This window comes from Aspergillus vadensis (assembly GCF_003184925.1).
Source record: "Aspergillus vadensis CBS 113365 unplaced genomic scaffold BO88scaffold_13, whole genome shotgun sequence".
Classification (NCBI taxonomy): domain Eukaryota; kingdom Fungi; phylum Ascomycota; class Eurotiomycetes; order Eurotiales; family Aspergillaceae; genus Aspergillus; species Aspergillus vadensis.
Genome location: NW_020292051.1, coordinates 840,626 through 854,445, shown reverse-complemented (window position 1 = coordinate 854,445; position 13,820 = coordinate 840,626). Strand labels below are relative to the sequence as shown.

General features: G+C 52.9%; 4 protein-coding genes across 4 annotated transcripts; 2 read left to right on the top strand and 2 right to left on the bottom strand.

The window, feature by feature from the left end:
- Positions 1–86: 86 nt before the first annotated feature.
- sidD (nonribosomal peptide synthase SidD) lies at positions 87–6,646 on the bottom strand. Its single transcript, XM_025713025.1, has 2 exons — positions 6,040–6,646; positions 87–5,968 (listed from the first exon to the last, which is right to left on the bottom strand). Exons 1-2 carry the CDS (start codon positions 6,430–6,432, stop codon positions 182–184), a joined length of 6,180 nt encoding a protein of 2,059 aa, XP_025562484.1. The 5' UTR covers positions 6,433–6,646; the 3' UTR covers positions 87–181.
- Positions 6,647–8,690: 2,044 nt separating this feature from the next.
- On the top strand, positions 8,691–10,261 carry sidJ (putative siderophore biosynthesis lipase/esterase). Its single transcript, XM_025706907.1, has 2 exons — positions 8,691–8,756; positions 8,827–10,261. The coding sequence occupies exons 1-2, from the start codon at positions 8,703–8,705 to the stop codon at positions 9,868–9,870; spliced, it is 1,098 nt and encodes a 365-aa protein (XP_025562483.1). The 5' UTR covers positions 8,691–8,702; the 3' UTR covers positions 9,871–10,261.
- A 338-nt stretch (positions 10,262–10,599) lies between these two features.
- Positions 10,600–12,267, bottom strand: BO88DRAFT_405544 (GNAT family N-acetyltransferase). The gene is made up of 2 exons (XM_025706906.1): positions 11,174–12,267; positions 10,600–11,110 (listed from the first exon to the last, which is right to left on the bottom strand). Exons 1-2 carry the CDS (start codon positions 12,140–12,142, stop codon positions 10,739–10,741), a joined length of 1,341 nt encoding a protein of 446 aa, XP_025562482.1. The 5' UTR covers positions 12,143–12,267; the 3' UTR covers positions 10,600–10,738.
- Positions 12,268–12,456: 189 nt separating this feature from the next.
- Positions 12,457–13,655, top strand: sidH (enoyl-CoA hydratase/isomerase family protein). The gene is made up of 2 exons (XM_025706905.1): positions 12,457–12,746; positions 12,818–13,655. Exons 1-2 carry the CDS (start codon positions 12,518–12,520, stop codon positions 13,405–13,407), a joined length of 819 nt encoding a protein of 272 aa, XP_025562481.1. The 5' UTR covers positions 12,457–12,517; the 3' UTR covers positions 13,408–13,655.
- Positions 13,656–13,820: the final 165 nt, after the last annotated feature.

Here is a 13,820-nt window from a genome sequence, read left to right as displayed (position 1 = left end):
CGTAAATGGCCGCATCGTATACTTACTACGTAACCTCTTCCTCTCGTCTCCATATTACGGGCTAGAACAATAATCCAAATAATAAAGCCATTTTATTATCGTAGCTACTTTGCTAAAGACACAAACTCTAATCTAACTGATATACTATGCAACATTCAAACAAACGCAAATAACAAACACATCAAACCCTCACCTCACCACCACCCACCAGTTCCCCAACAACACCAACCAACTCATTCAAAACCTCATCCACAACAGTCTCCTCTCCCTCCCAACCAACAACACCAACATGCATGACACCTTCCTTAACAAACGAAACGACCTTCATCTGATCCGCCGCATCACCATCCGGATTCAAGATATCAACCTTGCACTTGCCTCCCGCAAACGGCATCTCATCGAAATCATCCCAGTCCTGATGATGAACCACAGACCCAACACTCTTATCCCAGTTCAGAGCATTGCCGATCTTGTCTAGACCCAGGAAATCATACTCGGCAGATTCCGCAGCCTGCGATTGCACGGCGCGCAGGAAGTCCATTGCCTGCCAGCTGGGTTGGATTTGGACCCGGGTGGGCGTGAGCTGGTAGCAGGCGCCGACGATAGAATCTGGGCTGGGGAGGGAAGAGAGGGTTCGGCCCGACGTGACGGTTGCGAAGGTGATGTCTTGAGTTTGGAGACGGCGGGCGAGGAGGAGTGCCCAGGAGGAGGTGAGGAGGGTGGCGGTTGTGATTCCTTCGAGGTTGAAGGGGAAGGGAAGGGGGATGGGAGCGGTGTGGAAAATGGATCTTGAGCCTTGTTGTTGTTGAGTTGGAAGAATGGAGGGGGTAGATCCTTGGAGGAGGTTCTTCCAGTAGGTGAGGGCTTTGTTCTGAGGTGTCGGCGAGAGGGTGTGTGAGATGTAGGAGGAGAAGGGAGTCGGGGTGGGGATTTGACCGGATGTGTAGAGGGTTTCGAGGTCGCGGAGGAGCAAGGGTAGAGAGACGCCGTCGTATTGGGCGTGCGAGAGACCGAGGATCAGGCAGGATTGCTGGGTCGGGGTGTGTTCGATATGGAGGAATTGGGTGAAAGAGGAGCCGAGTTGGAAGGCGGACTCGGAGTGTGTCTTACAGAGCGACTTGACTTCGTCTTCGAGAGCAGAAGTGGTTTCGTGAATCGCGATGGGGGCAGTGATATCATCGAGAACAACTTGGAGGAAGCTGGAGTCGTGCTCGATGAAGACGGTGCGCAGGATGTCGTGTGCCTTGACGAGCTCGTGGCAGGCCCGGTGCAATTGTTCGCGGTTGATGTCCTGGTCGAAGTATAACATCGTGTATTGGATGGAAGTGCGCGGTGCCTGGACAGTGCCGCGGACATCGAGGGCTTGGATATCGGTGACTGGGAGGACGTCGCGGATAGACCACTCAGGGTTCGCCAGCTTGGGACGGATCACCTCGGACAAGAAGGACTCCAGGTTGTTTTGCTGGCCAATAGTCGAGAAGGGATGGTAAGGCTGGACCTTCTCTTCCTTTGACACAACATCCACCCGCAGCGCCTTAGCAGCATCCCCGAGACGCATGCGCTGGAAAATATCGGCCACGGTCAGACCGTGTCCTTGGGCACGCAGGCTGGATACAAGCTTCATAGCAAGCACAGAGTCACCACCCAGGCGGAAGAAGTTGTCATCAACGTCGATTTGTTCGGGACTGAGCTTGAGGATAGCGGCCCAAGCGGACCGGAGGATGGCCTCGGAAGGTGTCAGGTTGGTCTGCGCGGCGGCCTTGGCCAATGCCTGCTTAAAGGCATCCCTCAGTTGAACGAGCATGTCGCGCGGAATGCTCGAGGCGAGTTGATTGAGGACATTATGGTTGGGCACCCGGTCCACCACAATGTAGGCAAAGGGCGCCATGTAGGATGGGAGTGAGTCGTGGATGAACTTGTCGAGCTTCTTCAATGCCACGGCCAGGCTGACGGAGATCGAGGCACAGACCGTTGCCTCGAAGCTTTGGGAGTCCGCATCGCAGCGGATCTCCTGTTGTGAAGGCAGCAGCTCCAGGCCATCTTGGATGGAGGCTGACTGCTCGATGAAGACGACCAACTCGGGCTCCAGCTCGGACGATGGCTGGGACACGGCCGCAGCGGCACGAACAGTAGAAGGAAGGTTTTTGGTGAACTGGGCTTCGACCTCCGCAACATTCACAGCGTGTCCCTTGACCGACACAACATTCTCCTTCCGACCCACAAACACCAGGCTACTATCCTCGCGCCACTGGACCAGGTCTCCGGTAGCCTGCACCCGTCCAGTACGACCAGAGTACCCAGAACTACCCGACACAAGCCACGCAGGGGAGTCTACCGTCTCGCCAGCAAGAATAGCTCCTTCCAGCCAGAGTTCACCAACGCAGCCAATGGGTGAGAGGAGGGATGGGTTGCGTGCATCACAAACCCAGGGGACCACAGCAGGAGGGTACTTAGACCCTTCCTTGATGCCCTCTTCGGCGCGAAGTCTTTTCGAAGACTCATTCAAGGACAGCGGGGCCATTTGGTTCCAATGCCAGATCTGGTTCAGTTCAGCCTCTGGGAGACAGGAGATTTCGTCAATCCTCCGAGTGAGACCTTGGCTCAACTGCGAGCAAGCAACTTCGATCTGCGCAAGGATGCGCTCCATCTGCGAAATCTCGACGAGACTGCTGTCAAAGCTGGCGCAGATGCGGAAGCCACCCTTCTTGATACCACAGCCCAGCATGAGCGGGTAAGGGTTGAAATGAAGGGCTTCGCGCACCACGTCCCCAACCTCGAAACCAAGCTCACTGCCCGCGTACTCGGGCTCCGGCTGCACAACTAATCCGGTGGGTGCTTCACAGGCATGCTGGGCATCATGGCTGACCTTACGAATATTCTGCATACCCATGTGCTGGTACTGGGTTCGAGACAATATACCTTGCTGCACGGCCTGGAGGTACGATTCAACGGTGCCAGCACGGTTGATATGGATCCGTACCGGAACCGTGGCAATCAAGGGACCGACAATGCTCTCAACACCCGCCAGCGGAATGTCTCGACCCGTGAGCGTCTCACCAAAGACAACGTCATCGTTGCCGGTGTACTGAGACGCCACGAGTGCCCAAGCAGCCCGGATAAGGGTAGCCATGGTGAAAGGGAATCCAGAATTTGTCTCCAAGTTGATGTGCCGTTCAATCAGACCATCTGGGATGGGCAGGTAGTCTCGCGAAGGCAGACGCGGGAACTGAGGTCCAACAGCGCCTTTCAGTTCGCGACGCCAGAACTCCTCCATAGCGGCTTCGTCGGTGTCACGCACATATTTGACGAAGTCCCGCATCTGAGCCTCCACCTTGGGCTGCTGGCGCTGCAGAACCTCGCTGACCTTCTTCAGCACGATGGGTTCAGACCAGCCATCGTAGAGAACATGGTGGACAGTCCAGACCATGTATCGCTTGCCATCAGCGGGGTGATCGATGATAGCATAACGAGCGAGATTCTCTCCGAGGTTCATCTTCTCATCACGATCTTCCTCGAGGTACCGGGCTAGATCAGTCGAGTGCTTCCAGGTGATTCCATCCTTGAGGACGACCTGCTGCAGGCCGGGTTCCTGGAGCTGAGCCAGACGGGTGCGCAGGATTGGAATGGCTGAGACGACCTCCTCCCAGGCGTGCTTCCAGGCGTCGAGATCCACGTCGGCTGGGATGCACGCCAGTCTCTGTGCAACATATGCCTTGACTGACTTGAGCGAGAAGGTAAACAGAGACTCCTGCGTTGGGGTGCAGGGATAAATATCCTCGATCGCTGCTTTGTCGAACCCGTATACTTGAGCAGCCTCCTCACAGGCGCTTTCGGCAGCTTGGGAGATCAACGAAAATGGTGGAATCTCGGTCTGGGTCTCGACATCGCAGATGAGGACCTTACTGGCCATAGCAGACAGAGTAGGATGTCCAAATGTGTTGGCGACTGACAGATCCAGACCTTGCGCCCGACAAACTGATGCCAATCTCATCGCAGCCAAAGAGTCACCACCCAGGGCAAAGAAGTTGTCGTCTGGCCGGATGGTTTCGGCGTCAACCTTCAAGGTCTGACTCCAGGCCTGTCGCAGACGCTGCTCCAGTTCAGTGAGCTCCCGATGGGCGGTGCTCGCCGCACCCTGGTCCAGCTCGCGCAGGTCCACAGTGGTGCCAAATTGACGCAGTCGTCGACGATCTGTCTTGCCGGAGATCAAGACCGGAACATGACTGACGGGAATGTATGCTGTAGGGACCATGTACCGGGGCAAGACCTTCTTTACCTCCGCATCAGCCTTAGACAGTGTCTTGCTCAGCTCCTCCGGAAGCTCTACCGAGGTGACTTCAGTGCTGTCGATGCCCTTACTGGCCTGAGAGGCAACAAAGGCTACCAGGGTCGCCTGGCCACCGGATCCCTGAGGCACAATCACTTCCGCAATGACTGTAGCTTCCGACGGCAGTCTGGCCTTGAGCTGACTCTCAATCTCTCCCAGTTCGACACGCTGTCCGCGCAGCTTAACCTGGGTATCCTTTCGTCCCGCAAAAACGATACCTCCAGATCCATCAGGATCATACATTCCGAGATCTCCAGTCTTGTACATCCTTCCGTGACGACCAGCGTAGCCCTGATGGCCGGCCACTAGCCACTTCGGGTCCTCAATAAACGCCGCCGCCGTCTTCTCGGGATCATTCAGGTAGCCCTGGCCAACAATTGGACCCTCCACCAGCAATTCACCCACCGCACCGACCGGCATCAGCTCATCATGGTCATTAGGGTTCACAATCCAGATAGCCGCACCATTGCCAGTTCCAATGGAGATATAGTCCCTCCCGGTGGCTGCGCTGCTATTCACCGTGCATCCAATCGTGCACTCACACGGCCCGTATCCAATAATAATCCTCGTCTCCTGACCCCAGACTGTCACGTCGCGGGCCGACGCAGCCTCACCTCCCAATCCCAGCCCGCTGAGCGACGCAATAACATCCGGTTCTAAGATGCGGGCCACGGACGGCGTGATACCCGCATAGTTGACGCGCATATTGCGAATAACGCCGTTAATATCGTTCAGTCGATCCTCATCGGATGGAATGCAAAGGCAGCCGTTGTTACCCAGCGTCAGCAGCATGCTGTCAATACTGACATCGAACGCGTACGATGCGAAATCAAGGACCCTCGAATTCTCATCATATCCGACAGCCTTGGCACGTGGGAACGCACTACTTGTGTAGCTACCATGGGAGACCTTGACGCCCTTGGGAGTTCCCGTGCTTCCCGAAGTGAAAATCAAGTACATGATGGTGGTTGAGGGAACCTTGGGTAAAACTGGAGTGTTTTCCAGCGGGGGAACATTCGGGAACGCACCCTCCTCCACAACAAACAAACCTCCATCTTGAATGATCTCTCTCGACAGGTCCTGCTGCATGGACGAGCAGATCATTGTTCGCGCATTTACTTGCTTCGCCATATTCTGTAGCCGAGCCAGTGGGAGAGTAGGGTCCATCATCGCGAACGTGCACCCAGCTTTCATGACAGCCAACACGGCAACAATGGTCCACCGCGACTTCTCAAAACACACCGGGATGAAGTCTTCCGGTTGCGTGCCCATCTCCTGGATCTTCATCGCGACATACGTCGAGTACCGCTCGATCACGCCGTAGGTGAGACTGCCGTCCCAGGAGTCAATTGCAACCTTGTCGGGAGTTTTGCGCGCTTGTTCCGAGATCACTTCGTGCATGCCAAAGTCGTATGCTGGGGGGAGTTTGTGGTTCCATGACCAAATATCAGAGATGTCGCTCGCGGTCGGACGGAGGCACTCTTCAATAGTGGCATCGGGGTTCGAGAGGACCAGTTGCACCGTGTCGATGAGGCTGTTGATGTGGCGGGTAAGGGTATAGGGGAGAATGACTTCGGAGTGCCAAACGGGCTTAATTTCGAGATTAGTGGCATTATAGCGCGCTTCCAGGTGGATGATGCCCTGTGCGTTCACCTCATTAGCTTGGCTCTCTTATAGTTGGTACGACGGTATAAGTTGCGGTCGCGGCTTACCTCGTTCGGCTCTTCAGTGGTCTGAGACAGCGCGCTGGTGCTGAGGAGCACCGCAAGGGATCTCGATGGCACTGTCTCGGGGGTAGTAGTGTGCTTGCGAGCAATTGCGGCAGCAGTCTGCCCCACACTGCTTCGCAAGTCGGCCATTACCTCTGTCGACAGACAGCGGTTGGCTGGACTGGGCTCGTCGCCCTTGTAGGCCCATTCAAAGGATGCCTGGCCATCTTCTCTCGTACGCAAGAGCACAATGAGCCACGAAACCAGGAGAAGCTCTTCCTTCATTCCTGAGGGGGTAGTGTCGGCACCCAGGCTGGCAGCCTCTAGTGTATATACTCCTGCCATATCGTGTGAATCTTCTTGTCCCTGCGGACTTGTAGTGTGTGTGTTGCCCATTCGGCAATTCAGTAAAATCCAGTCCAGCTGCGTGGGAGGAGAGAATGAGAGGCGAGAAGAGAGAGAGGGGGGAAAAGAGGGGCAAGTAGTTAGGAACCACTGAATGACTTCAATCTCAATGCAATTATTTCACCCAGGGTCAAGTTCAATAAGTGCCCAACGCACGGAAGGTGGACACCATGTAGTATATTATTATTATTATCTGATCCGAGGTCCCAGAAAACACAAACGGATCAGATTACTACTGACCCTCTTCCGAACATCCCGTGAAGTTTTACAACCCCCCCAGTCCTAAGATTATCATCATTTATTATGATACTACCGAGATCGGCGGTGGATTCCACCACGCCTGCGGGTATACTGCAGTTTGCAGCACTGGAACACGAGATCAAACGGGCATTAACGGACAGACCAGCCGGCTTGTGAAAGTTACCGGGCAAAAGAATTTTGCACAGACCACGTACGCCAAGCGTCTAGCCGAGAATTAGTGAGACACGGCATGACATGATTTAGCCCGCAGGCGTGAGAAGTGTAACTGGGAAAAAGTTATCTGATCTAAGTTGTTTGGTAGGATCCGGTCTTGTGCGAGGACTGGAACTTAGGTAAGGGTTATACTACGTAATTTGCAGCGATGAATTAAAATGAGTCATAGAATTCGTTAATTGTTTATTGTCTTCTTGACTAGCCTAGTTACTGTTTACTGTTACATAGGCCTGTCGGAAATGAGCGACCCGTGGGTCCAGTTATCAGGATATTTGTCGTTGAGTGGGGGTGATGGATAACAGGTCGTTTGTGGTGTATGTAAGAAATGTATCTGAACTAGTAAGTGTAAAGGGCGCTAGTAACAACGCTAGTATGTGACAAGTGGGGTTGGTGATTGATAAAACTAATCAGATCAGATAGCTGCAGGTCCACAAACAACCAGGAAGTTAGCTGGTTAAGGTATCCGAAACAGGTTAGTTTGGGTGAGGAGGTAGGATTGTCGTGATTAATCCCTCATACGAATTATTTCTCCGAGCCATGGGAGATGCATATGTTCTCATTCAATGGGATATCCTGATCAAGCTACAGCGCAGCTTGATGCAGGGGAGTGGCAACTGGGTTCTGCACAGTGCACACCATATTTCTTTTTTTTTTTTTCTTCCTTTCTTTTTTTACCCATTTTTGTTACTTTTTTTTCTTTCTTCAAGCTATACTGGGTAGCGACGTCTGAGACTATACATTTGGTATCTATATCATGCTACCATTGTCCGAGTCGTATGATAATCGCGCTGCCTAGCCCGATCGAGTGTTATCGCCGAGTATCTGATCTAATCTGATAATCCGTTGATTAACGGAGTATGGAGTTTGGAGTAGGAGAATCTATTGAGACTTCAAAGTAAGGAGTTTCGGCTCTGAGGAACCTCGAGTCCACAATCAGAGTCCACTCGTCTCGCACGTGGCATTTACTCGGATTCAGATACTGACTTGGGTTGGTGTCGCATGTAGGAAAGTTTCAGCTAATGTAGGATAACCAGGCAGCTATAGCTTGCAGATGGTGTCCAGCGACTACCCAATATTTGTATATTGGCCTCTGTTGTATCATTATAAAATTGGACCGAAGAAGAACAATCGTTAGTATACACATTAACATATCAAAGAAATCACTGTGTCAAGCTCAGGAGTAGCTGATGTAGTTCGGGCCTCCGTCTATGTCGCTTCCAGTATGCAGTCTAGCATCACGACAACTAAGGCATCACCGCATCTTGCATATACCGACGGCTACAACCGCCGGAGCCATCTCGCATTCTCTCAACTAATTTCTTTTATCCGCCGGTGGATCAAGAATACGACAAGCGCGTTAGGGTCTGTCTAGGTACCCACATACCATCCATTACCGCCTTTGAAATACTGCGTATTCAGAAACACCCCTTCAGTGTCCGACTGTCACCCGCTTACCATACATCCATGGCAAATTTGTCTCACTCATTATCTGATGAACCCCACCAGCACCCTCAACATCCCAAAATTCTTGAAACAGCCGAGGATTCCATTCCCGGGAGTACTTGGTTCCGGTGATAGCCACGCCGTCAACTGCCGTAAAGATAAGCGATTACAAAGTACATAAGCCAAGCCTAGCTGCAGTGATTGTTTCTGGAATTTTGGCTCAACCTTTTACACACACCTCCTACTCTACACACATTATTCTACTTGATTTTAACACAAGGCAACTTCATCTTACACACTATCATTAAACACATACACGTATAATCACTTCACAACAAGCAATTATGTACTCCAAATTCTGGCCCAAGGGCGGCCTCCCGGGAATCCTCCACCACTTCGTATGTCCAGCCAGTCCTAACCCCTCCGAATCCAGCCCACCAAACTAACACAACATTCCCTCAATAACAGACAGAAACCCTTGTAACCTTCGAATATACTACCACCACCCCCTCCCTCTCCCAACCTCACACCCTCCTCTTCGTCGGCGGCCTCGGCGATGGCCTCGCCACAACATCCTACATGGCCGACCTAGCCCGTGCCCTCCACTCCACCCCCTGGTCCCTCTTCACCCTGAACCTCACATCCTCCTACCAATCCTGGGGCCTGGGCCATCTGGACCGCGATACCGACGAAATTGCCCAATGTATCCGCTATATCAAAGACTACAAAGCGGATAAATACGGCTCTGCCTCTGCAGCTAGCAGCAAGATCGTCTTGATGGGACACTCCACCGGCAGCCAATGCGTCATGCATTACCTAACGCGGCCGAACCCCCATACCACCAAACCACCCTTTGATAAGTACTTGGAGCATGTGGAACGGTTGCCGCTGGACGGAGCTATCATGCAAGCACCTGTGTCGGATCGCGAGGCGATATTGTGGGTGTTGGAGAACGGGTTTGGAGGCAGATCTTCTGCGGAGTGTAAAGCGGTCTATGAGAAGCTGGTGAACATGGCAAAGGAGGCAGAGGAGAAGAGAATCAGAGAGGGTGGAGAGTTTGATGTGATTCTGCCGATTGAATTGACTAGCTTCGCCTATCCGGCTAACACACCGTTGTCGGCGAGGCGGTTGTTGAGTTTAGTGAGTCCAGATGCTCCGGGTAACCCTGGGGAGGACGACATGTTTAGTTCGGACTTGGGGCCGGAGCAGTTGCAGAAGACTTTCGGGAAGGTAAAGAGCGGCGGCTTATTGGCAGAGAAGGCGAAGTTGATGGTGCTATACTCGGGTAAGGATCAGAGTGTTCCTGACTGGGTGGATAAGGAGGCATTGTTGAGGAAATGGCGGGGGATCGCAAACGCTGGATGTGCAGAGGGCGAAGAGATCTGGGATGATGAGCACACTGCCGTCATTCCGAACGCGTCGCATGCCCTCAGTAACGATGATCAGGCAGAGCCAAGACGATTCCTTGTGGAAAAGGTCATGGGGCATTTGAAGACAGTGGTTAACGAGTAATACACCTTTTTTTCTTTCTTCGTGTACGATGATGTGTGTTGGGATTTTCTGACCTTCTGAAGTGGTACGTTCGATGAATCTTGTGCTTTGTCGGAGAAGCAGCAGATCCACGAGACATGGAATGCTGCCAATCAGCTTGAGACTGGGTATAGATATCCTACGCAGGACTCGACCGGCCTGCGGGCTCGACGGGACTGGGTGAAGTATGGCCTGGTAGCAACAGTTCTGTTGCTTGCCTCACCTTATGTCTATCCGCACTACGGGGGCAACTGAGCTGGTGATGCTTTGAGTTTGTTCTGCACAGGAAGCCTTTGTCCACATCGGATGTCTACGTTGATGTATATATGATGGTAGATAGTAATGGAGATATCAAGATACAACTTAAGCCAGGTACTCACGCAGACACTACTATGTTTGGAATGTTCAATCTCTGTTGAAAACAGTACGGTCAAAGCGCTCGTCAACTCTAAAGATATATATGGTTAGGCTTGTACACGAACAACCACACAACCCACCAGTGCCCCTTCAGTCAGTCTGACGACTGGTTGCCGTTTATTCCATACATCTATTTAAGGTCTCTCGAGCAGTGCTATCATGGTAGTGTGGATGTTGGCCAGCTTGCAGGGTGACTCCAATATTTCCTCCGGGGTGGTGTGGTCGATAGCGATGCGGCCGGATACGGCGGAAAAGTGACCGTTACGGAAGTGGGGACCAGAGCAAATGAATAATGTACAGTATGGTATTGAAAGATTGCTATCTAGGGTTAGATAGTGCGGCGGTGGGGCCCTCGCTTCCACTGGAGGACTAGTCTCCGTGCCATGTCCGGCCAGTACGTATTTTCATTTCTCGTTGATGCAGACCAAGCAGCTTACAGCTTGGCATTCCACGCCGCACGGTCGGCCGATTCCAACGGTCGCTCACGCCCATCCCAGAATATCGGGCACAGCTGGAACCACTTCTCGCGGCTGCAAATGGAATGAACTGACCGTTTGTGGCCCAGGTCGACGTACTTGCCGATCGTCAGACCCTGCGCATTCTCATACGACAGAATCGTTGCCCCTGTTGCGCGTGGCTCACCCACCACGTTCACCGTCCTTGGCTCATCCAGGAAGCAGTAATGGATGCAACTCGAATACCACGCGTTGACTCGCTTCGCGCCACGGAAGGACGCATCACCCACCAATGAATGCCTTCCGCGATCGTAGTCATGGGCGTCATAATGCGCACCATAATGGTCCTCCTATCCCAGTGTTAGCAGCTGTAAAGATCACGACCATGATACAATCAGTGGACAATGACATACCTTAGACCAATAGAGCTCGTAGTATGAGAATCTTGTCTCATTAAAGCGCCCAAACAAGCAAAGTACATGCGGATCAACATGCAACTTCCGGAGGTACTCGCGGTGTTCATCCAGTGTACCTGTCTCATTCCATCCCTTTGCCACACGGGGATCATTTTGCCAGGTGTTAAAGAGCTGTAAATGGCTTGGATTCTGCCAATCTACAACTTCCAGAGAGAAGTGCTCATCCAATTCAGGGATATAGCGACTGTAGGCAATCGAGCCAGGAGCTGGCTTGGGCCGTCGGATCGGGTGTCTGGCATAGATGGGCTCTTCGGGAAACTTCTGCGTGAAGTGATAGTTCTCCGGCATGGGTGGGTATTGCGACAAAGGCTCTCGCAGAGAGCCATCGGTGCCATCACCCACCACCCAGATGGGACGCGGGCCCATTGGCGACGCGGCGCCTTGCCAGAAAGAACTGCGGAGGATCAATAGGTCGGTAGAGGGTTGGACTGCGCGGTCATCAGGCCGTGTGGCCTTAGGATGCTCAATTCCAAGTCCGGTCGCGAGGAGCTCAGTGCGAAGGACATCCTGGCCTGCGCCGGACAGGGCCAGGCTGAAGTATTCATGGGTGGGATGGGCAAGGTATATAGCATGGACAACGTTCCAAATCTGCCCCAATGTCGGTGTGGTGTCAGTCCATTGGAATGTGGTTTTAGGTGCACGACGGGCTCGTGCCCAGGCGGTGTTGTTTGAAGGGGGAGGACAAGTCTTCGGGGAAGGGGTTGCTAATTCAAGCCACGAAAGAGAGTCGAGGTGTAGAGGTTGAGGGGGGGATCGGCCGGCTGGGGGCTGATCATGCAAAGTCAAGCTGAGTTTGGCTGGTGACGTTTCGGCTTCCGCAATGGTGCGCACGCGGTATGCGGTCAGAAAGGGATGGGGAAGCTTCACCAGTGGGTACTGGGAGCTGGCAGTGGTATTAGGACTCATCCTCGCTCGCTGTGAAGTGTCTAATGAAGACAATGTAGAGAGGAGAGACAGGGCGCGTTTTAAGAAAAAAGAAGGAAATGAAACAGGAGCGCTGCGACCGAGGCAAACGGTTATATAGAAAGCCGGGGCAATTTAGACAGAACAACCGAGGAAGACAGATAACGAGCTTGGAAGGTGTCTCAGGTGGGTGTCCGCCAATGGCCCGTCCTTGGTTGCTCTCGACCCCCCTTTGGCACGGTCTTGGGCCCACCGATATCGCATATTATGCCGCCTTCTGGACCCCAGCATAGTCCTTTACAAAAGTATAAAAGTAGCGCGAGCTGGTCCGGATGTCCCGCGATCAGATAAGCCTATCAATCATTCACACCCTCGACCATGTCGCTCCGATCGCATTCCATACAGCATCCAAATTTCCATGTCTCGTTTCCCCACGAGCGTGTGGTCCAGGTGACCTTAAATCGCCCCAAAAAGCTCAATTCTCTTGATCTGGGTACAAGTCGAGAGATTCAAAAAGTCTGGGAGCTGTTCGACCAAGATGAGAGCTTGTGGGTGGGTATTATTACTGGTACAGGGAGAGCGTTTTGCACTGGCGCGGATTTACAAGGTATAATTATTTCCTACGCTCTCGCATACTTCTGTACTTTGACATGATTGCTTACTTATTATTTTGGGTAGAGTGGAATGCTATGAACGAAGCTGGAGTTGTCAACGACATGTCCCCGCCCGGACTAGCAGGCCTGCCCCGACGAAGCGGCAAGAAACCCATCATTGCAGCGGTCAATGGTATTTGCATGGGGGGCGGATTTGAAATGGTAGCAAATTGCGACATCGTAATCGCTTCGGTGTCTGCCATCTTTGCGCTGCCAGAAGTCAAGCGAGGGATTGTACCTGTGGCCGGCTGCCTGCCACGCCTGACCCGGACATTGGGGTTGCAGCGCACGATGGACCTGGCCTTGACTGGCCGCAGCGTGGACGCAAGGACACTCTACGACTGGGGGCTGGTGACTCGGTTGGTGGATATTGGTGACGATGTTGCACAGGCAGCACTTCAGATCGCCCGCGTCATGTGCAATAACAGTCCGGACGCGCTCATTGTTGGCCGCGAGGGTATCCGGTTGAGCTGGGAGGCCGGTAGCGTGGAGGATGCGGTGTCGACGCTGGCGGAACACTCGTACCCGCGCCTGGTGGAGGGAGCTAATTTTGCCGAAGGTATTCGAGCGTTTGTAGAGAAACGTTCGCCACAATGGATCAACTCCAAGTTGTGAGACAGAAGAGGGGGTTTTCACGTACGGTCTGCAGATTACTCCGCAATCAGATAGCCAGCCGGCATTGTGTGCCTGTTCGGCAAGGGGCGTCCGGATCATCTGGCGTTGTACTTTGTAGCTCGCTCATTATTCGGCGGAAGAACCCGATGGAGCCACTCACGCTGCAGAATTTTCCAGCCGTGTCCTGGCCTCGAATTACTCGTGAGGAAAAATTCCTTCGACCTACTTGGAGACAAGAACCATGGAATAATAGTTTAATGTACCCCATCGCTTAATTTAGTATCCACTGGACTCATGAGAAAAGTGAAAACCCCTCAACAACGGGTGTTGATGGCATTCGCATCTTATCATGGATCAGATTAGATTTAGTCACGGACTAGCCGTATTTCGTCCACGGTCTCCAGGCTCGTTTT